Source organism: Amblyomma mixtum, chromosome 1 (assembly GCF_055824585.1).
Source record: "Amblyomma mixtum isolate Tamu chromosome 1, ASM5582458v1, whole genome shotgun sequence".
NCBI lineage: Eukaryota > Metazoa > Arthropoda > Arachnida > Ixodida > Ixodidae > Amblyomma > Amblyomma mixtum.
In genome coordinates, this window is record NC_143012.1 from 18,531,847 (window position 1) to 18,553,252 (window position 21,406).

At 46.4% G+C, this 21,406-nt stretch overlaps 1 protein-coding gene across 1 annotated transcript; it reads left to right on the plus strand.

Annotated features, from left to right (window-relative positions):
• The first annotated feature begins 2,134 nt into the window (after window positions 1-2,134).
• Window positions 2,135-21,406, plus strand: LOC149365640 (high affinity cAMP-specific and IBMX-insensitive 3',5'-cyclic phosphodiesterase 8A-like). The gene is made up of 9 exons (XM_089544912.1): window positions 2,135-2,329; window positions 6,056-6,183; window positions 7,949-8,037; window positions 8,882-9,077; window positions 14,990-15,123; window positions 16,029-16,239; window positions 17,892-18,008; window positions 18,431-18,563; window positions 20,518-21,406. Exons 2-9 carry the CDS (start codon window positions 6,061-6,063, stop codon window positions 20,619-20,621), a joined length of 1,107 nt encoding a protein of 368 aa, XP_089401038.1. The 5' UTR covers window positions 2,135-2,329; window positions 6,056-6,060; the 3' UTR covers window positions 20,622-21,406.

A 21,406-nucleotide genomic window follows, 5' to 3' on the forward strand; every position in this document is an offset into this window, starting at 1 on the left:
TCTTTCTCCCTCTCTTCTTTCCCTCCAAGTCATCTCCTTTCCTTTCCCTCACACCGCATTTGAAATTTAGCCATGTGCTAGCGGCGATCTAGTACGGTGTGTCCGCAACCTGCTCTCGACGCAAGGTATGTTTTACAGTCCAATCACTGAACAGTTATTGAAAAAAAATCTCTGCCTCTCCCGTAACCGAGAGTAGAGTGAGCATGAAATGTTTACGGGCATAACACGAAGCGTACGCGCACACGGCGAGACGCAGGCCTGACAAGAACGTATGCAGCGCGTTCGGAACTGTATAAAGTGCGTAGAGGCGAAAGCGTTTTCCGCAACACTTTGCCTATGGGACACTGGTGACATCACCACTGGATTACGTCACTCATAACTGATGGCGTAGTAATGACAAATTACTAATCAGTGACTAATTACTGATTAGTGACTAAATACTAATTAACTACTAATTAATGACACTTAAGCTTCGCATTTAAGAGTGGAACGCGACAGCGTGATGTAGCGCTGCCAGGCAGTCCACGGAACGCCACCACCCGTTCGGCGCGATGCCTTGCCCTTTGAACGCAAGGCTTTTTTTGAGGAAAGGAAATGGCGCAGTAATTCTGTCATCTCGGTGGACAGCGGAACCGCACCGTGCAGGAAGGGAGGAACGCCACCACCCGTTCGGCGCGAAGCTACCAGCGCTTGCATGCCGGTCCTGTATAAGGGCTTAGAGAGTCTCGTTAAATCTCGTACGGTGCCCGGATGCTGTCGTTTCAATGCCCGGATGAGTGGAATTCAGTGCCCGGATGTTGGCTCTCGGTCTCAGCGTGACGTCACCACACTGCCGACAACGGGAGCTAAAAAGCATTTCATGCTTAAAACTGCGTCTTTCTTCTCTTGCTGGAAACGAGTTTTCATTTTCAAGGCAGATAAGAATGTAGCGGAATTCTGGTAGCCTTCATCGTGACGAGACTGCGGGATTTTTTCGGCCGTGCTTAGATATCTGTACCATGATGACGCAAGTAAATAAAAAAAAGTCGCGACAAGTTTTTGTTTCAGACGACAAAATAAAATTCAACGATGACGCACAGAGAACGATGCTCGTGAAAGTCAGCAAAAAACTCGGGGGTCACTTTGGCTGCCTAAAGTGCTGCAAGGCGAAGGAGTTTCCTGGCCCACTGTTTGTCTTTATTTACTTTTTTATTTTTCATATTTTTTATTAAAATGTTCGCACCTTTTCTTATTATTGTTTTTATTTTTTCATATCTTGATTTTATTTTGATTTCATTTCTGTTTATTTTCTTATATTTATTTCTTATTTTCCTTTCTTGACTTAATTCCTTTAATTTATTTATGAAACCCATGCATTCACTAGATGCGCCTTTATTCATGCTGGAACCTTGAGCCTTCGTGGCAGAGTGGTAGCTTCTCCGCTTCAAATGCCGAAGGCCCTGGTTCGATTCCCACCCTCGGCGCAGTTTCTTTTTAAGCAGTGACGCCGAAAGGCGGACAAATGTGCCGACGCGTCTGTCGACACGGCTGCCGACGCGTCTGTGGACACTCCTGCCGACGCGTCTGTCGACACGGCTGCCGACGCGTCTGCTAACGACAGTATGCGGCATTAAAGGCTTGCGCCTTAAAAATTGAGACCGTATCCGGCCGATTTAGCTTCGTACGAATTTTGACTGAAGGTGAAAAATGAAATTTCTTCAATATTAATCGCTGTAGTTCACAGGACAACTAGTGCGAAGGCAAGATAACCGCTGGTCCTTAAGGGTGACGGAGAGGACTCCAAGAGATGGCACGGATGAGATTAAGAAGTGTGCGGGGATACGGGGGCCGCAGTGGCAGGGGACAGGTGTTGCGAGGTACGGGCTGTGAACCCCGTGAAGGTTAGGAATTGGGACTTTAGAGTAATTTGGCCCAAAAGAGGGCCCGAGTCCTTGGAAGGTGGAGACTCAGCCCCAGGAGCCGCTCTCATCCGTGCGTTGAGTGCCGCGTTTCCGAACGCCGTGTTCACGCGAACAAGCTGAGCGTTCTTGGAAGGAAGCGTCCTTGGACGTTTACGGTCGCGTGCTCAAACGCCGAGCATGAGCGCCGCGTCCACGACGACGCCGGCGCCCTGCGTCTCCGAGGGTGGGTCGGAACGCTCGCGGCACAGTCTCCGGAGCTCGCGGGGCCACAGGCCAGCAGTGCTGGTGTTCTCCTCTGGAAGAAAGGTTTCTCCTGATTTGCGTCCGCTCTTTTCTTGACGAAGCCCTCTGCCCGCTCTGCTACTGGTCTCCTCTTGACGAATCCCAAGCCCGGTTAGCTGCTTACAGCCATCTGCTTCCGTCTTGTCGTGAGTACTCGAAACATTTTTTTGTACGGGGGCTGCTTCCGCTTGTCGAGTTCTGGGCGAGCGTGCCACCTGCGACGGTCACTTTGTCCCGCGCATTGCATCCCCTCTTGTTTGGCTGCGTGTCAAGGAACTGCTACGTTACAAATAGTGGATGAGTTTCACAACGTTCGGTGCCCGGGCTTTCACTGACATCCGAGGGTCCCGGCTTTCGGGGCTATTGGCCCATTGCGCTTAGCTCGTGAGCCTGCGTCCTCCAGGTCGATGGCTACCGCGACGTATATGATGATCCGCCTGAAGCGCAACTCGACAGAACATGCCGCCATCGCGGCTGGAAGCGAGCACTGCGTTAAATTTCGTGGTTTTGCGCCGGATTCCGAGATAAAGCTCTGCGAAAGCATTAACGTGTGAACCCGGAATCCTGATCTCAAAGATATGCCAGGGTAACTAGCTGTCGCATTGGAAGGTAAAGCGGACGGTGATGTTCCGTGACAGAATGAAGAATTCCATGCCGAATTCCCAAAACACGTTGGCTTTTGGATCTGATATCCGAAAGCGACTGAGAGACGGCCAAAAGCTACGAGGAACGCCGTTGTTGAGGGCTCCGGAAATTTTGGCCGGCTGGGGCTTTTTAATATGCACTGACATTACACTGTACACGGAAAAAGGCAGAATTTGTTGAGCCGAAGCGGGAGGGCAAACGCGTTTTTGAATTTCTGAAAACTACTACAGATATTCCTTGAGCTATGCTAACCGCTTCTCACTAATAAACGACAGGAAGGTAAGCAAAAAAGTTAGCTAACCAGCGTGCTATTTATGTCTTGGCTGTATTATGATGTACTACACCATGTAACATGCTATACCGAAAAAAGCGGTCTTCTTACTCAAATGTGCTGTTTTTTAAAATTGTGCAAAGCCTTAGGGGAAACGCCCTGTATACGTTGTGGGCCTTTCACGCAATATGGAAACAGTCCGTTTCTGCGTGGGCTAGAGGAACCGCTCACGGGCCCATTAACACTGTCGAGCCCTGCCCTTAAAGGCGAAGTTTGTGTCCCCCAAATTTTAAGGCGAAAGCCTTTAATACCTCATACTGTCGTTAGCAGCCGTGTCGACAGCGGTGTCGGCAGATGTGTCCGCGTTTTGACGGGCGTCCACCGAGATATGCGAGACAGTTACTGCGTAATCTCCTTTCCTCAAGTAGAATTTTCAGTTTCTTCATTACGGCCCCTCTTTCTCCTTCTTTAACTAACTACCACTTCCTTCCTTCCTGTACGGTGCGGTTTGGGTGTCCACCGATATGACACAGAATTACAGCGCCATTTCCTTTCATCAAAAAGCGTTGCGTTCGAAGGGCAAGGTATCGCGCCGAGCGGGTGGTGGCGTTCCGTGGTCTCCCTGGCAGCGCTACAACACGCTCTCGCGTTCCACTCCTAAAGGCGAAGCTTAAGCGTAATTAATTAACAGTTAATTAGTATTTAGTCATTAATCAGTAATTAGCCACTAATTAGTAATTCGACATTACTTCGTCATCAATTATGTGCGACGTCATCCGGTGGTGACGTCACCAGGGTCACATAGGAAAAGTGGTGCGCAAAACGCTTTCGCCTCTACGCTCTTTAGACAGTCAAAGTGCCCCCTGAATTTTTTGTCTAGCTCTTTCTTAACCATAGTGTTTCCAGTGGCGCTCTCCGCATTGTTTTCGTCGTCTTTGCGCTTTGTTTGCTTTGTAGCCTTGGGTTGTTTACGGACGCTCTCTTTATCCTTGGGATTGGGAAGTTGGCAATTTTCCCCGCAATGGAAAGGACTTAGCCGTGCCCACCCATTGGGATAGACACCCCCGGTAATCATCTTGCGCGCAAGGGCAGAGCATTAATGCTTGTCATGGTTCTCGCTAAAAATTCACATCTGCATAGCAGTTGTCTCTGAGTGCTGAAGCATACATAAACTGGGACAAACTAAGAATATTGTTTTTGATACGCTATAGTAAGGCCAAGGTCACCGTGTCCGGAGATTTCGCCTGCATTTGGCCTTCAGATAAAGTAAAGAAAAGGTGTATGACTGGCCCCCTGGGACAGTGGATACCTTAGTCGCGCTTTTAGCTACGCAACCGATGAAGAGCGGTAGCTTCGAAAGCAAAGGAAAGGCGCATAACTGGCCCCCTGGGACAGTGGACCCATCAGGCGTGCTTTATGCTACGTACTATCGCGCGCACTATGATTTGCAACGCCAGGTAGTGTGGCTGCAGCGCTTACCGTAAGCATGGTGAGGCCAGCGAGCGGCGCACTTGCAAATCAAAGGGAAAGGATTTTGCTCTTCTAGCAGTGACCATTCTCCCCTCTGTCGTCTAGTCTTAAGAGGAGCATAGCGTTATCGCATCGCCAACGTTAGCGCAGTAGCATTTGCGTGACAATGCAAGGCGCATGCCGCAGTTGATCTCGGATTGCGTAGCTAGCAGACGACGCTGGGGATGCGGCTGACTGGTGAAACAGCAGAATCATTTCCACTTAGTTTTCAAGCACGCCGCTTGCTGGCACCACCGTGCGTCCGGAAAGCGTTGCGGCCACACGCTCGTGTGTTGTAAGTCATATTGTGCGCTACAGTACTTAGCGACATATGCGCGCTGCATGCGTTGGCAATGAAAACATTGTGGAAAAAACGAGGCCCTGCAGCCATAGGCCGTCGACGTTCATTTGTTCAGTGGCGTTGGCGGGGTCAATGGTCAAGGCTTCGAAGATTTTAAGGAAATGAAGTGCGCATAACTGGCTCCCTTGGTCAGTGGACGCCAGTTTCGCGCTTTGAGGTACGTGGGGTGATGAGAGAAATGTGGGCTACATGCGTTAGCGCTGACAAAGTTGTGGCAGACATGCGGAACTGCTGCAATAGGCCGCAGCGTTCATTGGGTGAGCTAACTCTCGCGATCAACCACTGCCCGCCACCTGCCAGGTTGGCAGGGTGGTTGCAGTGCCTATCCGGTGTCCGGAACGCACTCATCGTTGCAGACGCCTAGCCGCGTACAGTTGCCCGATACGCCATAGTGTTCGCCCTCTAACCAGTTTCATGAGTGAATCCGCAGCGAATTTTTATGCACGTATATGTGTGTGAGGAAAGGAAAGCCTCTAAAAAAAGCTGTGAAAGGCCCCGTAACGTCGTACAATACACGTCACTGGCGATGGCTATGCCCGACCTCTCCCGTCGCAGACAATAATGGGTCGTGTAGAAATGAGGAGGTTGTCTTTGTAGGACAGAAGCCAAAAAGGGCTCAAAGATTGTCACCGCTTTTCAGGGCGTGCATGGCTCTTGTACTCTGCCGAGGCTCTTGTCGATGCGAAGTTAACTCGCTGCGCTTGTTTTTCTTAAATATCCTTACCCTGGTTCAGGAGCTCTATAAGGCTCCCAGCACAGCGTATAACATGTCGGCATGGCTCTAGCACTTAGAGAAGCGTGCCACAGTAGGCAGCACTGTCGATGTATCGACTCTTATTTTAAAGACAAGTGTAAAACGGAGGGCGTCTGTACAAGTGTCCCTGAGCAGAATGGTGAAAAGTGTAGGATGGTGCCAGGAGAGCTAATTCCATACAGCTGATGCCAAGAAAATTTTACGTCGCAGTATGTTTTTACACAGCAGTTACACAGTAGTAACTACCGCTAGCTGTTATGGTACCAAGAGGTTCAAGTGCTTGTCCCACCCTGCTGATTGCCTGTCGTATGATTTCCGTTATGCGGTTGCAGGCACAATGGACGACACGGAGCCAACGGCCAAAAAGGGGCGCACCGAGTCACCTACTGAGCCAGTTGGGGAAGAGGAGGAGGAGGTGCCAACTGCGGAGGAGGAGGAGGAAGAGGAGGAGGAGGAGGAGGTGAGCACGCACTGCAGCTAGAAGTATTTCTGACGAGGTTGCGCTGCCGCATCCCCCCTCTAAATTTCTCTCTGTACAGATCTGGTTTGGCGTTATCTCCCTTGTGTGCATTTTGCCGTGAGCCTGAATCTATCGATCATTTTTGGCTCCATTGTCGTCGTTTCACCTCTTTGAGAAGAAGACTGCTGGAGTTGCCCTTACAGCAACTTGGCCTTAGTTTGAGCAGCCCACACTTGATATCATTTGGTGCCACCACACTTGGGTTCAGCCACAGGTCTGTTTGTGACGCTGTTCAAAATTTCTTGCTGGAATCTCATCGACTACCGTGCTAAAGCTTTCAGTATTCTCTTTTTATGCTTCATTATTTTTCGAATTATTCTCTTTTCTCTCTTTCACTCTCTCTCCAATCCAAACTCCTTTTTATATATATATATATATATATATATATATATATATATATATATATATATATATATATATATATATATATATATATATATATATATATTTTTTATGATTATTATTATTAATTATACTTATTATTATTATTGTTTGGTTTTTTTTTTAATTTTTATTTTTTCATCCTCTCCGTGCCCTTCATGTGGTAGACTCCCCCGGTGTTCCTCTCCCGTGTGCTTTCCGTTTGCCTTTACTACGTACAGGTGAATACCAACCTTTACCACCCGATTCTTGGCCGATCCCCCAGAGTGGGTATGTGCCATTCTGTCGTAGGCTACAACAACAACAACAACAAGGTGCTTCTCTGGACTGCACCCGTACTGTGGGGATCAAAAGCAGTGTATAACTCTTGGCGCTTCAGTTAGACGATTGCCACGGCACTTCCCAGCAACGCTTACTATGCACACAGACGAGGAGGCGACCGATATATTATTCAGAGGCATGTCATTCCGCTCGTTGGATACATGGCGCTCCAGCTTGGTGTAAACATTGAGACGCCAGAAGGGCAGCGAGCCGTGTAACTTTGAGTGTTATATACCACTTCTGCAGCCGAGAGAGCGTCGCGTGCCTTGCGGATTGGCCCTCTGCGTATGGGCGCCTGCATTAGAAAAACAGCATATGACGGGATTAAGGTGCATCCTTAGTATACAACTGTCTACTGCAGCTCGTGAACGGTTTGTTCAAAGATGCTCGTCACCAAACATAAGCAGGTTCGTGGTACACGACCAAAACTCGCAAAGAAGAAAGTGGTAGGATTTCAACGTAGTTAAACCTCGCGAAACGTCGTGATGTAGACGTGCAAAGCATGATTTCTTTCTTCCGTTTTTTTCTGGCATCTGCATTCGTATGCAACCGCGTTTCTTCACACCTCTCTATTCGGCGGCAGCAGGCAAGACACCCTTTTTTCGTTGGCTATAGCTGGTGCTACGCTCCTCCGAACTGACCAATGTGCGCACCGTAAAGACGCCATCTTTCACGCACTGTTACGATGCTACCAATTGTACTAAATTAAATATTTAGAATAAACTACGCCCCAGACTAGCCTAAGAAGGGAAGGATTAAAAGCAAGGGAAAAGACTCCAGTTTAAAACCGCGCATTAAACATAGGTAGCCGCCATCCAAGTTCTGCGCGATTGGGTTGAGAAGAGAAGCAGGGACGCCCAAAACTGCTAATAATCTGCTTTGCTAAAGTTGGCTGAGGTTTGTGTGCATTTTTCGGTGCAGTTTTATTAATAAGCTGTGACGCCTAAACTCGAGGTGACTGCTCACAAATGACGATAATACTGCTTTCCCCATTTACTAGGAGCCCCTTCCCCCAGAGCTGCAGGAGCTCCTCGACGATCACAGCAGCTGGGACTTCGAGATCTTTGAACTCGAACACCTTTCTGGACAGCGGTACGTACGAAGCAAGTGGGCTGTGGTTTTGCACCTAGGAATTTGCAGCAGGTGTCCATTTAAACCTTTTACGAATACTGAAAGACTGTTCTGCTGTATTCTTGCTAAATTCCCCACCCCGACTTTTTACACGAAAAGCTTTGTTGGAGCTCATTTGGGATAACCTCTAGTAAGCATTCCCTCCCCACTGCTGGCATGACGTCAGAGCCAAGCCCGGCTAGGTCAGAGCCGTGGAGCCGAAGCCACTAAAGATAAGGTGGATTCAAGAATGAGCGTAAAGCCAAACATCATAGAGATGACCCTTCATGACTGTTACAATTGCGGAGTGCTGTTGTTGCCTTTCGCTTAGCCAACAAAATGATAAGGATACCTGCCGACGGCAATACTCAAAGGATGTCGAAAAAGAAACCGAGCATTGTTTCCCGGCAATATCACACGACTTGTAAAGCCGCTGTAAAGAATTGAAAATTGACACAAACTGCATAAAAAAAATTATAAGCCTTCCGCAAAAATACTTAGCGTTGGCGTTAGAAGCACCTGCATTCGGCTAAGCAATGCTATGCTAATGCTTAATAGAAAAATCTCCACCTAAAAGCAAAGCTTTCGTGGGGCTGTGATGCCAAAGCCGAGATCGGCAGCAGCATATCTGGTTCATGAAAAATTCGCGCTAGCAGTAGCATAGCGAAGTGAAGCCATCGAATAATTTTTGCATAGAAAGTGGCAGTCCAACAGTGTCACTTGAGTATAACTTGATTGTCAGTTGAGCATAACTTGCTGCTAGAGCGAGCATAAGACTTGGCAGGAAACAAACTACGTCTCTCTCTCTCTTTTTTTTTTTTTGCAGGCCACTGACGCTTCTGGGTAAACACCTGTTCGGTAAGATGGGCGTCGCTAAAATATTAGGAGTCAAAAATGAAGTCGTCTGGAAGTGGCTGAACCGAATGGAAGACCTATACGGAGACGTTCCTTACCATAACAGCACCCACAGTGCAGATGTGTTGCAAGCTGTGGTTTACTTCGTGGAAAGATTGAGACCGAAGGTACGCCATTGCCAAACCCGTTCAGTCTCGACGCAGTTGACAACCCATGAAACATAGCGTTGGTTGCCGTGTGTATTTCACCTTTGTTTTTGCGCACTCCTATCGCAGAAAGGAGGGCAGTGTTTACCACTCGAAGCGAAGCAGGTAAATTTGCACGGTACCTGTGCTTAAGTTGTTTTCGAGGCCCACTTTTAGCCTAACACGAGATAACTTCCCCTGCAGGGTATTTTAACTTGGCTGAGTACCTCTACCATTTTTTTAACCCTTTCGGCCCTGGATTTTTTATTTCGGCTGTATATTTTCTTGCTCCGCGTTTTTACAATGCCGAAGGCCCCATAACCACGCAGTAAAAATTTAAAGCTTGTGGTGCGAGTATTAATCGATTTACAGGTATGGCGTCAAAATCGGACATCAGGGCTGAATGGGTGTAAAATGCTAGTGGGACCGTTTTTTTAACCGCAACCGAAAAGAAAGAAATTAACGAAAAATTTCTTTTTTTTGCAGTGTGGAGACCTATAAAGAAGCTTTTTTTACTTTGCAAGGGATAGATAATCTCGCAGTTTCTACAAAAAACTTCGCTCGCTCCTGTTTACCTTGCGTTTTGTATCATACCTCAGCTTTCTTGTTCCTGCCAGGTTTGTGTTGCTGCTTGTGTACGTCACGTCAACAGCGCACATGTTCAAAACTTGCGTAGCCTTCCTGGAAGGCGACTGGGGTTGAGATAAAGGCTTTCTTCGAATCTGTAACGCCCTCCTCTATCAAGCTTCACGAAGCACTTCCGTAGCGCCCAGCGCGAAGGTCGGCAAATCTAAGTTCTAAGCTTGCGTGCGGCACACCGCATCTCGCTTGCGCTTGTTTTCAAACCAGCTGTTTGCTATGGAAGAATTCATCAAGTGGAACATAATCTTGTCGTGTCTGTGTCTTGACCGAACGCTGTTCCCTACAGGTGACAGGAAATTCCGTCTCATTCATAGGATTATGAGTTCAGGATATCTCTCGGCCGGGGAGAAAGCAGAAGCTGATTATCAGCACGCCAAATAAGCTTTCTCAAGAAAGCACAGCCAAACAGTCTGCATTGATCCGAGCGTCGAGGGCGCGTCACACGTGCTGCACGAGCGGCGGCGCGCGAGTTTCAGTGTAAATACCCCGGTCTCTTCTTGCAGCTCAGTGTCTATGCGCACAGCTCACAGGAGGAGGAGAGAGGTAAAAAAAGGAATAAAAGCGCAAGGTCAGGAGTGCATTTGTTCTCGCTATTCCTTTGGTCCGGTTGCTGTTCGCCGACATCCGCATGGTCGTTTCCAGGCTCAATCCGAATATTCACCATGTATGATAGTGAAAATTTCCACTTTCCAATTCATCAGAAAGCAAAATTTAAGATTTTGCCGATTTTCTGTAATGAACATTCATGTCAGCAGTCCAAAAAGGCCGTTAGTATAGGTGTATATGCTAAAATACTAGCAGATTCTATTCCACAAAGATGACCTATCATCACTCAATGGCCACCGCTTGCAACCGTTGAGCCCTGATGGTGTCAAAATCGTACATGTCAAAAATGTGTTCAAACGCAGTGTCTACGCATTCAGTAATATTTACGACGGGGATGTGAGCTTGGATAGGCGTTTCACACAACATATAAAAATCTGAGCGCAGAAGAAGGAATGGTTAGTGAGATAAAAATGCACAAATTTGCTACACCTCGGCTTCTTCACTCCATGCCTCCCATGCTGCTACTTCTTCTACCTTAGAACGCACAGCTCAATGGAAATCCGTGAACAGCGATGTCGTTAGCAGCAGGGATCCCTAAGGAACTATTGTATTAAAAATTAATAGTATTTTCTTCTGTTACTGAGGCGCGAGCGTAATATTTGTGTTGTGGCGTCAATTGACACCGCCAGGGCCGAAAGGGTTAAGTTTTTGTAGTGTTCGCGTAGCCTTTCATTTAGGCAACTTCCGGTTAAGCCTATGCATACTTTACCGCACGACAGTGGCAACAAATATAAAACCGCTCCCTCACAGTCAACTGCTTTTTGTATTTCTGATTGCAGATCATCTTGTCTAGAGGAAACGGATTTGTCAACTCGCAAATTTTGCAACTTTCTGTGGTGTGGAAGAAAAAGTACTCTAACATCTGCTTTTTGCCCTGTTTCAGTCAGATAATGTGCAATTTTTAGCATAGACAGAACCACTGAAGTTTTCTCATATTTCTCAGGCAGGCCTCGAGAATAGCGCTTACAGATCAGACCTTGAGCTACCGACACCACGACATCTTTGGGCTTCTTCCAACCGATTCACTCGCTCCTGGAAACTAGTGTTTATCAATTGATCGTCTGACTTTTTTAAGTTGTCTTGAAAAAGAGTAGTTTCCAGCCTAGCATCGTTTATGCCCTTATAGGGATAGGTAGTCTTCCGCTTATAGAGATAGATAGGCATTTATTTGCGGGGTGTAGTGCCGCCAAGGCCGGTAGTTCCATTTTAAGGTATGTCACTACCTTTGAAAAAGCGCTTTTTTGGAAAAATGACATTTTTTCTTTTTTATATTTTGGGAATCCCAAAACATTCACAAATGTTTTGCAGCAAGAATTATGTTCGTATCTTATTTTGTTAAAAAGTTATAGCCAACTTTCGAACAGGTGGTGAACAGTTCTGAAACCGAAACTAATGTGGTTTGGTAACAGAAAATGATAACTCGGCAATAATCAGCGGCGTATATTGAAATTTTTTTGTTTTGTTTTAGTCTGATATGTAAAAGATTACTCAAAGGCAATTTTTAAGGCTTATTTTGTTTTTTAAACATTGCTTTAAATTTCCGCAAGGGGGATGCATGAGGCTACAAGCGTCTGAGTTGTTTGTTTCGCGGTATCGCTTTGAATGCTACCGAATTCGTCCTTCAGTGATGGCAGCAGAAGTACAGCAGATATTTTGAGGGAAGCAGGCATCGAATCTGGCCGCCACACTTTCCTACCATGTTGCACCAGTGACTATTACCATGTGATGAAGGCCCAACGTCAATCAACGGGTGAGGCAAAACATCTCCGCAAAAAAAGGACGGGCAGCAACAAATGCCAAAAGAGAGCTCACATCAGCTAAGGAGGGCCCTAGCTATGAACCTGAAGGATTTTAACTTCCTAGGGCATGATGATCTTCTTTCTACAAGGATTGAAAAACTTTAATCTTGTTTTTCTCAAAACTTTATTTCTTGCACTTTCGTGTTGCGCAAACAGTCATAACTTCGAAATAAATAAATATTTTTAAATGAAACTTTGCACGCTCTTTCCTTTGTTATTAGCCTGTGCAATGAACTAGGATAAATTAAATCGAATGGTGAGTTTTGATATAATCATGTTTTATGTCAAGGAATGCAGGCAAAAATGACATTTTTTGTTTTCTTTGGCATTTTTGCTATAACTTTTTTCCCAATTATCAGATCGCAAAGATCCTAGTTGGTTGCACAGTATGGTTAGTTGTCTCAGTCTGCGCCAAAAAGTTTAAAATTCCTGCTCTCCATTCGCTAGTTATGAATGTTTGCATAACAACCAAGTTTGGGCATTTTTTTGTGAATTATTAGTACCAGCATGGCTTTTTTCACTCTTTCTTCCTTTTGAATATCATATAAAACGGTGCTTTATAACGTAAATGTGAAATAAAAATGTAATACTCAAAATTAAAAAATTTTTGAAAAAGGTGGTGACATACCTTAATAAAAGCAGAAGAGCTTGTTCAGTGCTCTTCACAAGCACAAGCGCGAAGCTTGTGATGAAGGGGCTAGAGAGCAGGCAGACCCATGGTTTTTTTAGGCAAGTGGGAGTGGTCCACTGCCAAACGCTGTCTTAGGAAACTCACAGGATGGATAAGAGAGTGCAATACTGATATCTGAACGTCAGCATGTCTATGTTTGGAGGTATACCTGCAAAACCTGGTTTTGCTTTTGTCTCCTAACTCCATGACTCGTTCCACTCGTTCTCTCTATTCTGCAACCGACAAACACAAAAGTTAACTGAGCTCGGTGCTGTGAGTGGGCTGTGGTATGCCTAGGAGTAGCCAAAACCGAGACATAGTGAGAGCATACATGCAGGGGAGAAGGTGTGGGCGTGTGTCTGTGCCACACTGGCACTGCAGGCCGTTTCATGCTATTCTATCACCTTCCTTCAACAGTTCTCCGGCACTTCTGCAAAAAAAAAAAGTGCGAAGGGAAGTTGACTGCTTACATGCTTTGAATCAGGAAGCATTGTTTCATCGTGAGCTCTGTTGCGAGGCTGATTGAAGATTGCTTTCGTTATAATGACACGCCTATTCATTATCATATAGCCGTTCAGAAATGCGCACACTAGATTCACCTTTTTTCGGTGAGAAGTAACGCAGTTATTTTGCCTATGGGTTGTGTGCACGCTTCGCAATCTGGAGTTTCTTGTTTCAGTTCCCCGCACCCATAGAATTTTTTTCTTTTTGCTGTAGATGACATTAACTTGTGGTCCACTGCTGACGTAATTCGAGAGCGTGGTGGCGCCACTGAACAATTTCGCGCCATGGACGCCGGCGGAATGCGGATTTTTCGCTAATGGGTACATCGCGTGTTGCGCAAATAAACGCACGCCGCAGAATGCTTCTCCCAGCTAAACGGGCGCATTGTTCGAGCTCAAATTTCGCACAGAAGTGGCATTTTGTCGGCAGAATCGTTTCATGCTACATCTGCTTGGGTTACTTGCCTGAATAGATAAAAAAAGTCGCGTATTCGCATCGTCTGCGGCGACGGCGAAGGAAATGAAGCTTTTCTGTCAGCAATAGCACCGAGGGCGCCATCTCGTTTGTTGTTAGCCGTGAAGATTCAGCAAGGGGGGAGAGGGCGGGGGGGTCGGGAGGTTTGAAGACGCTCTTTCAACTGGTTTTTTAATGGTCGCAGAAAATTTAGTTTGCTGAAAACTTAGTTTGCCAAACTAAGTTTTCTGTGACCATTAAAAAAACCAGTTGAAAGAGCGACTCAAAAGCTCCCGTTATTCCACCTTCCTTTGCAGAATGTTCACGACCAGCAAAGGAGATGGCGCCACCGATGCGATTGCTGACAGAACAGCTTGATTTCCTTTCGCCGTCGGCGCAGACGATGCGAATATGCGACTTGTTTTGATCGATTCAGGCAAGTAACTCAAACAGATGTAGCATGAAACAATTATGACGACCAAATGCCATTTCTGTGCGAAATTTCAACTCGAACAATGCGCCCGTTTAGCTGGGCGAAGCATTCTACGGCGTGCGTTTATTTGCGCAACACGCGATATAATGCTTTCGCATTAATAACGAGTGCCTTCGCTTTGAGTGCCACATATACGACCGTGGCGCGCTCAGCGTTGAGCTGCGCCAAGAATGTTCGAAGTCAAGCAGCAAGTCGTCAAGCTCATTCGCAATGGTCTTCTACCCAGTGTCCTTTCTCAGAACAGCGAAGAACTGAAACGTTCTTACAAATGCGACTGTAATCATATAAAATTTAGGAAATTAAAAAAGAAAGCTTAACTCTTTTGGAATATTTAAAATTTTCTATATGGTTTGCTACAGAAACCTTGTTCTGCTGTTAATACGTAGTTTTCCTTCCTTCGTCATTCCTTAACTAGGTCTGATACTGCGATACCTTTCATATCTCCGTGGAAGCCTTTGAGCGCTTTGTATTTTTCTGAGCATTAATTTAGCGCATGTATTGTTTGCGCATCTTTTATTTGTCTACTCGCAGTTACGTTAGTTTCTTACCAACCTACCCCTCATCCAGGGCCATATAGGCGTTCAGTGCAGTTGTTTTATTCCTTAAAGGCCCCCATTCGAAGGGGCTTCACATAAGGGGCCGTCGAGGCTAATAAAAAATTAGTTCACGCAGTGACCCCCATAACAGTCGTGCTGTGCTATCTGAGGCTTGGCTTGTCTTTCCGCAGAAAATCCTGAACAAGTTCCAGGAGTCGATGCTGATGGTGGCGGCGGTCGTGCACGACATAAAACATCCTGGCCGCTCCAACGCGTCGCTTGTTGCAGAGGGTAACCATCCTCTGGCACTCACATACAACGACAAGTACGTGTGCAGATTGTTCCATACAATATTTGCCGCCAGCCGCTTCTCATTCCGAAGCAGCTATATTACGTGAGTGCGGAATTGTTCCTCACGAGCGAACTCTACAATCTTTGTAGGCTTCAGCTCGGTTTCTTTGTCCTGTTTGTTTTGAGGCAAACGTTAAAGGTTGTGCGCACATTGTCGTTTCCTACCGAGTACGCGCAGAAAGGTTGGTTGGTTGGTTGGTTGGTTGGTTTATCGGGGTTTAACGTCCCAACGCGACTAAGGCTATGAGAGACGCCGTAGTGGAGGGCTTCGGAAATTTCGACCACCTGGGGTTCTTTAACGTGCACTCACATCGCACAGTACACGGGCCTCTATAATTTCTCCTCCAAAGAAATTCAACCGCCGCGGCCGGGATCGAACCCGCGTCTTTCGGGTCAGCAGCCGAGCACCATAACCACTAGCCACCGCGGCGGCTGCGCAGAAAGGAATGGGAAGTGATTTTTTTTTTTGTTTTACACGTGGCTGGCCCATTGTCGCGCCCATTGTTCTGTAGCCTGTCTCTCAGAGTATGCCGCTGGTTCACGAGCTTAGATAACACGGTGAAAAGGCATTTCTGCGCTCACAAGCAGTAACTGGCTGGCACTCAAGCTCTATGTAAATCCACCAAATGTGGGAGATGTCACTGGTACGTCTTTCCGTTCAGCGTTTCTCGTTTTAATTACGTACAAAACATAATTACTTCTCGAACACCAGTTAACTGCCTGAAGGTATTGCTGCTGCATGCCCGGAAAGCGAAGTACGAACAGTGGTGAGGGACACCCTTCGGAATTTGTGTATGCCCAGAAAAGCATATGAACGATATGAACTGATAGTACTCTGTATTTACAAACACTGAAATTGACTATCTGACCTTCTCGCAGGTCTGTTTTGGAGAACTGGCACTGCTCGGAGGCCTTCAAGGAGACCTTACCGTATGATGACTGCAACATCTTTAAGAACATGCGGAAGGAAACCTTCGACAAAGCACGACAAATGATTACTGGTTTAATAATTGCCACAGATATGGCACAACACAATGAGCACGTGGAAGACTTCAGAGTGTTTCGCCAAAAGCAAAGCTTCGAGGAAAAGGTAGGCAATTGCAACACAAGTCGATAGTTCCACCTTTCAAATGGCAGGGCTCAACCTGCTTTGACATTCGTTCTGGCTGCCTTGAATTGTGTCTTACCTCTATATGCCTGCATCTGGATGAAGGAAGCCAAAAGTCAAAGAAACTAAGGAAAACGTTGGGAAACTGTTTTAAAAAAATTCGCTGTGGCTTAGCTTGGTTAAGCCCGGTAATTGTGAAAGCAATATCCGTACCTACGCCATGGTTCAGCTGGTGGTATAGCTGGTGGTGGTGCTTGTGGTTAGACTTGTGGTGGTGCATCGGTTGTACAATCCAATCCAATCCAATCGAATCCAATCCAATCCCATCCCATACAATCCATTCAATTCCGATCCGATCCGATCCGGTCCGATCCGCTCCAATCCACTCCTATCCTATCCTATCCAATCCAATCCAATCCAATCCAATCCAATCGAATCCAATGTAATCTACTCTAATCTAATGTAATACAATCCAGTCCAGTCCAATCCAGTCCAATCCAGTCTAATGTAATCCAATCTGATCCAACTAATGCAATCAAGGTCAAATGAAGGTCAACGGTGGTCGCCGCCGCGGCACGATGGTGGTCACCCTGCAAAGTGCAAGTAGTATTGCTTTCGCAATAAAAAATTTTGGTTGCTGGTCAACAGCAGATTAGTAGCGTAATCATTTTATGCCTGAAAGAATTTGATTCGAAAGTAGGGGAAAGACGACCACTTGCTGCCAGTGGACACCCAGCAAGAGAATGGAGTGATTGACATTTAGAGAGAGCGCAGCTCACAGCTTGTGCCGCCCGCAGCCTTAGCGCATGGAAAGATGTGAAAATTTCAGCTCTCGGTTTCACGCCTCGCCTCTCTTTACGTCGTTTGCTTCGCGCTACTTAAATTACGAGAATCTTCGCATTCTTGGCTACGCTCGCCGCCTTGCATGCCCCCCTCGTATTTTGACGGTAATTTTCCACAGCGACGTCGAAATAGCATGTTAATCATCCGCAGTTCCATGAATTCGAACGTCCCGGCGCCACATGTATTTCGCTTTTAGGCAATTTTCCGGCTCATAATAGCTTAGTTTCTAGGAAAAATGACACATCCGCTATCGGTTGTTGGCACTGGGCTATCGCTCTAGCCTGGCTTAGTTAGTATTCGCCTTAAGTGTGTCTGAAATTACATCACGCTTTGAAACTGCTAGGAACTATTCAGCGTAGCCAAGTGGTTTGGCAGTAGTATGATGTACTGCATACTGTCATGTGACCGTGTAGTCATTTCCCTTGCATCTCTCGTAGGAACTGCCTAATACTACAGCTCGTGGTTAGCTCCGAACGTGGTTAAACGGGTACTGGACAAAAAAAAAAAGAAAAACAAGGACGAGAAGACAAAAGACTGCCGCAGACTCGCGACTGGGTTTATTGAGGACGACATAGATGTACTTATATCGTCATGTCCGCCAAGACATTTCCTGCGCGCATGCTAGGAGCCTACTTTCTCTCTGATCGAAGACGATAGTCCTTTTTGTTCAAAAGGAAAAAGCCTCAGCAAGCTGACGTGCCTTCTGGTAAATACTAAACCTCGGAATTTCGGTTGCCGGCCTTAATGCGCATTGTCGCATTGCACATTGTCATTTGCCGATTTCTTCGCAGGACGTTCTGACCGTGCAAATAATGCTGCTTAAATGCGCCGACATCTCTAACCCGGCCAGAAAGCAGGAACTCAGCGTCAAGTGGGCGGAAAGAATCTGTGAAGAGTTCTGGAATCAGGTGCGTGTTTTGCTTTTCTGACCCCGTGGCTGTCCACTTCATTTAACAAATATGACTTGACAAGCGTGTTGCATTATGGGGAACTCAAAATTGTGGCTAAAAATAAAAAAAAGGTCCACGACACATCCCAGCAAACGGCCTCGCTCATCGCTACAACGCCCACGCCATTCATGTTGAGAGCCAAGTATTTTTTAACGCTAGAAATAACTAGAGGAATAAGAATGAGGTGGAGCGCATATGGCAGGTTCTCCCAGATAATGAATGGCAGATTACCAATGTCCTTCAAGAGAAAAGTATGCAGCAGCAGCTGTATTTTTCCTGTACTCTCTCAAAATTGAGGGAGAAAAAGTGGACAGGGAAAGGCTTTCGCATTCCCGATCTGCTGCCATGGTATGGACGTATGTACCTTTTTCTGCTCACAGGGAGACAAGGAAAAGCAGCTCCGAATACGAGTCACGAACACAGCATTCATTGACCGCACGCCGGATGCTATGCCACGGTCTCAGCTTGCGTTTATCGAAAACTGCCTTCAAGACACCTTCAGCCTTTGGACCGGTAAGCTGCGATTACTTGAGCTCGCAATTTCTGTTCGATTTTTGTGATATCCGAGACTGTTACCACAAGCAGGGGGCATCCTTCAAGCGTCTTGACTCCGGTCATAAAAAAATAAAACTTCATAACAAGCATCACAAATTTTGTTGAGTTAGCACGAATAATACTTGCCGGGAACTGTCACTAATTGCTGAAATTTTTCTTTCAACAGAAACATACCTTTTATTGAGTTGTGTTGATAAATTTGTGCAGTCTGCTCCCGAAAAATATGTTCCAGCTTGCTGAAAAAACTGCAAAGCCATGGGGGTTTCTCGCCTAAGGAATCTTGGTATCTCTTTGAGACATCTTACTCTCATTGCATGCTTTTCCAGCTGGACCGTAATGTGTACAGACGTGTACACAGCTGTCCAGAGCGCTCGAGCGCAGTGATCTGTTGTGCACTTACGGCCAGCGCCTCTGCTTGGGTGGCCAGACATAGATTTCAAAAACAAGGGGAGTTGAACACAATCCATTGGAATGGGCATGTATAATACGTCCTTGTTTCGAGCTCTAGGTCATTCGTAAATGACTCGTTTATTACCTGCTCTACTACGCGGCAGACAGGTGCGTTGACGACTGTACGTCGAGTTACACATTTTAGCAGTTCTATGTCTCTAGTGCTCAGAGACTGATTTCAGCTTTATTATGAAGATTTGTCGTGGACAAGCCGCAGATTCCTTACGCGAAAAGCACACAGCAGCTGTACCTTACCAATAGTTACTCATGACCAGAAACATGGAGGTTAACGAAACGGGATCAGTTTATGTTGAGAACACAGCCAGCTATAGAAAGAAAAATGATTGGCGTAACGTTAAGAGACCGCAAGCGGGCGGAGTGAGTGAGGGAATAAACGCGGGCTAATGGTGGTTTGGTGTATAGGGTTTAACGTCCTAAAGCGACTCAGGCTATGAGAGACGCCGTAGTGGAGGGCTCCGGAAATTTGGTCCACCAGGGGTTCTTAATTTCCGGAGCCCTCCACTACGGCGTCTCTCATAGAGGGCTAATGACGTACTAGTTGAAATCACGAGGAAGAAATGAGCTTGGCCAGAGCATGTTATGCGAAGGCAAGATAACCGCTGGTACTTAAGGGCATCGGAGTGGATTCCAATAGAAGGCAGTAGTAGCAGGGGGCGGCCGAAAGTTAGTTTGGCGGATTAGATTTAGAAGTTTGCGGGGATACGGTAGCCGCAGCTGGCAAAAGACAGGGTTAATTGGAGACGCATGGAAGAGGCCTTAGCCGTGCAGTGGGCGTAGTTAGGCTGATGATGATGATGATGATGATGATCTCAAGACAGTAGTATTGTAGCAGCAACACCCGTCGTGGCCAAGATGACCGTCGTGGCCAAGGTGACAAAAAAGAAACCTGCTCCTGCCCACAAGGACAGCTATGAGTAGTTTCGTGATGGCAGTGTGATGAAATAAATTGTAAGCTCAACAAATGAATAAAATACTCCAGTTTTGAAGGTCTTACTTCTGCCTTTTTATGCAACGCTAGACGCGCTAAAGTACAACGACTGTTCTACCCGTGAGCTGCGAGCTGCACCATGCAGGAGCGTTGCTGCTGCTTTGCAGTCTTGCTGCCTTGTTGAATAGAGTTGCATTTGTTGGAGAGGCCTTTGAAGACTGCCGTGCGACCGGGGTATAAGCATTTTGAAGGACGGAAGCGGAAGGAGCGCAGTAGGGACGGACTTAAAATTAAAGCACGCGTACCGAGACCGCAGACCGTTCACTCCCTACACATGATGCCCTGTGCCACTGCCCAAGTAGTTCTCTCCCAAGGCCGGCACTGGTCGGTAGTATTGTGAGTTGCTGTTAGCATGTGCGCGATTCATAACGCTATATTAGGAACCGTTCACGACTGAAGAAAGCCAAAAATGTGTTGCCTAACCATTTCCATTTTTTTTCTCCATATGCGCAGATTACCTGAGTCTTCCTGAACTAATGCTCAACATAGAAAAGAACGGCATATTCTGGCAAAAGAAGCTCGACGAAGTTATAGAACGTCAACGAGCAGACAATTAATCGCATTTTCAGTGCATGCTTGATTGAGAGGTTTAAAAAAATCTCTCGCTTTGAGTTGCAGCTTGTCAACTTTCAAGCGCCATGGACTTTGTATGACGAAGCCAATGTTGAATTTTCGACTGTTCGTTTCCTTTGGGAAGGTTTCTAAACCCTTCCAATCATGTATTTTGTCCTGTTTTTTTTTCTTCAGTTCATATCTAAATACTCTGTCTGTATATACTGTATGTGTGCAAAAAGTGTTCTGTGAAGTGTTAGCCGATTGAAGGACACTTTTACACAAGTCTCATTGCGTGACTTCGACCGCTCTCGCGTCGAAACCAAGTGCAACGTTCTAGAAACACACAACCTCTGATCAAAGATTCTACCTCACCCTTGAACGAGCCTTGACAGTTGCAAGAAGTCTTTGCCTTCTGCCATGCTGAAGAACTATCAGCGTCTCATGTCTTTAGGGCAGACCAACAGCGGTAATTGCAACGCGGCCATGTACGTCCCTCTGATCTGGAGAAGACTTGCTACAGCTGCGGTTCGGCAGATCACATGGCCACTTGTAGTGCCTGCGTGGCAAGGAACATGAGACCATTTCCAGCGCCTGTGCCGAAGAGCACGAATACCTCCTACCAGGCGGGGAGCGTGTGTTCAGTGCGACTGTCTGAAATCTGTGCCTCCTGTGTCAACTGCCAAGACTTGCAGTCCAGTTTCTTTCATGTTATGTTATGTTAGTGTGTTTTTGTGTGTACTGTAAACATTTCCAAGCTGGAGAGAAATGTATCTGTTGCTCATAAAGC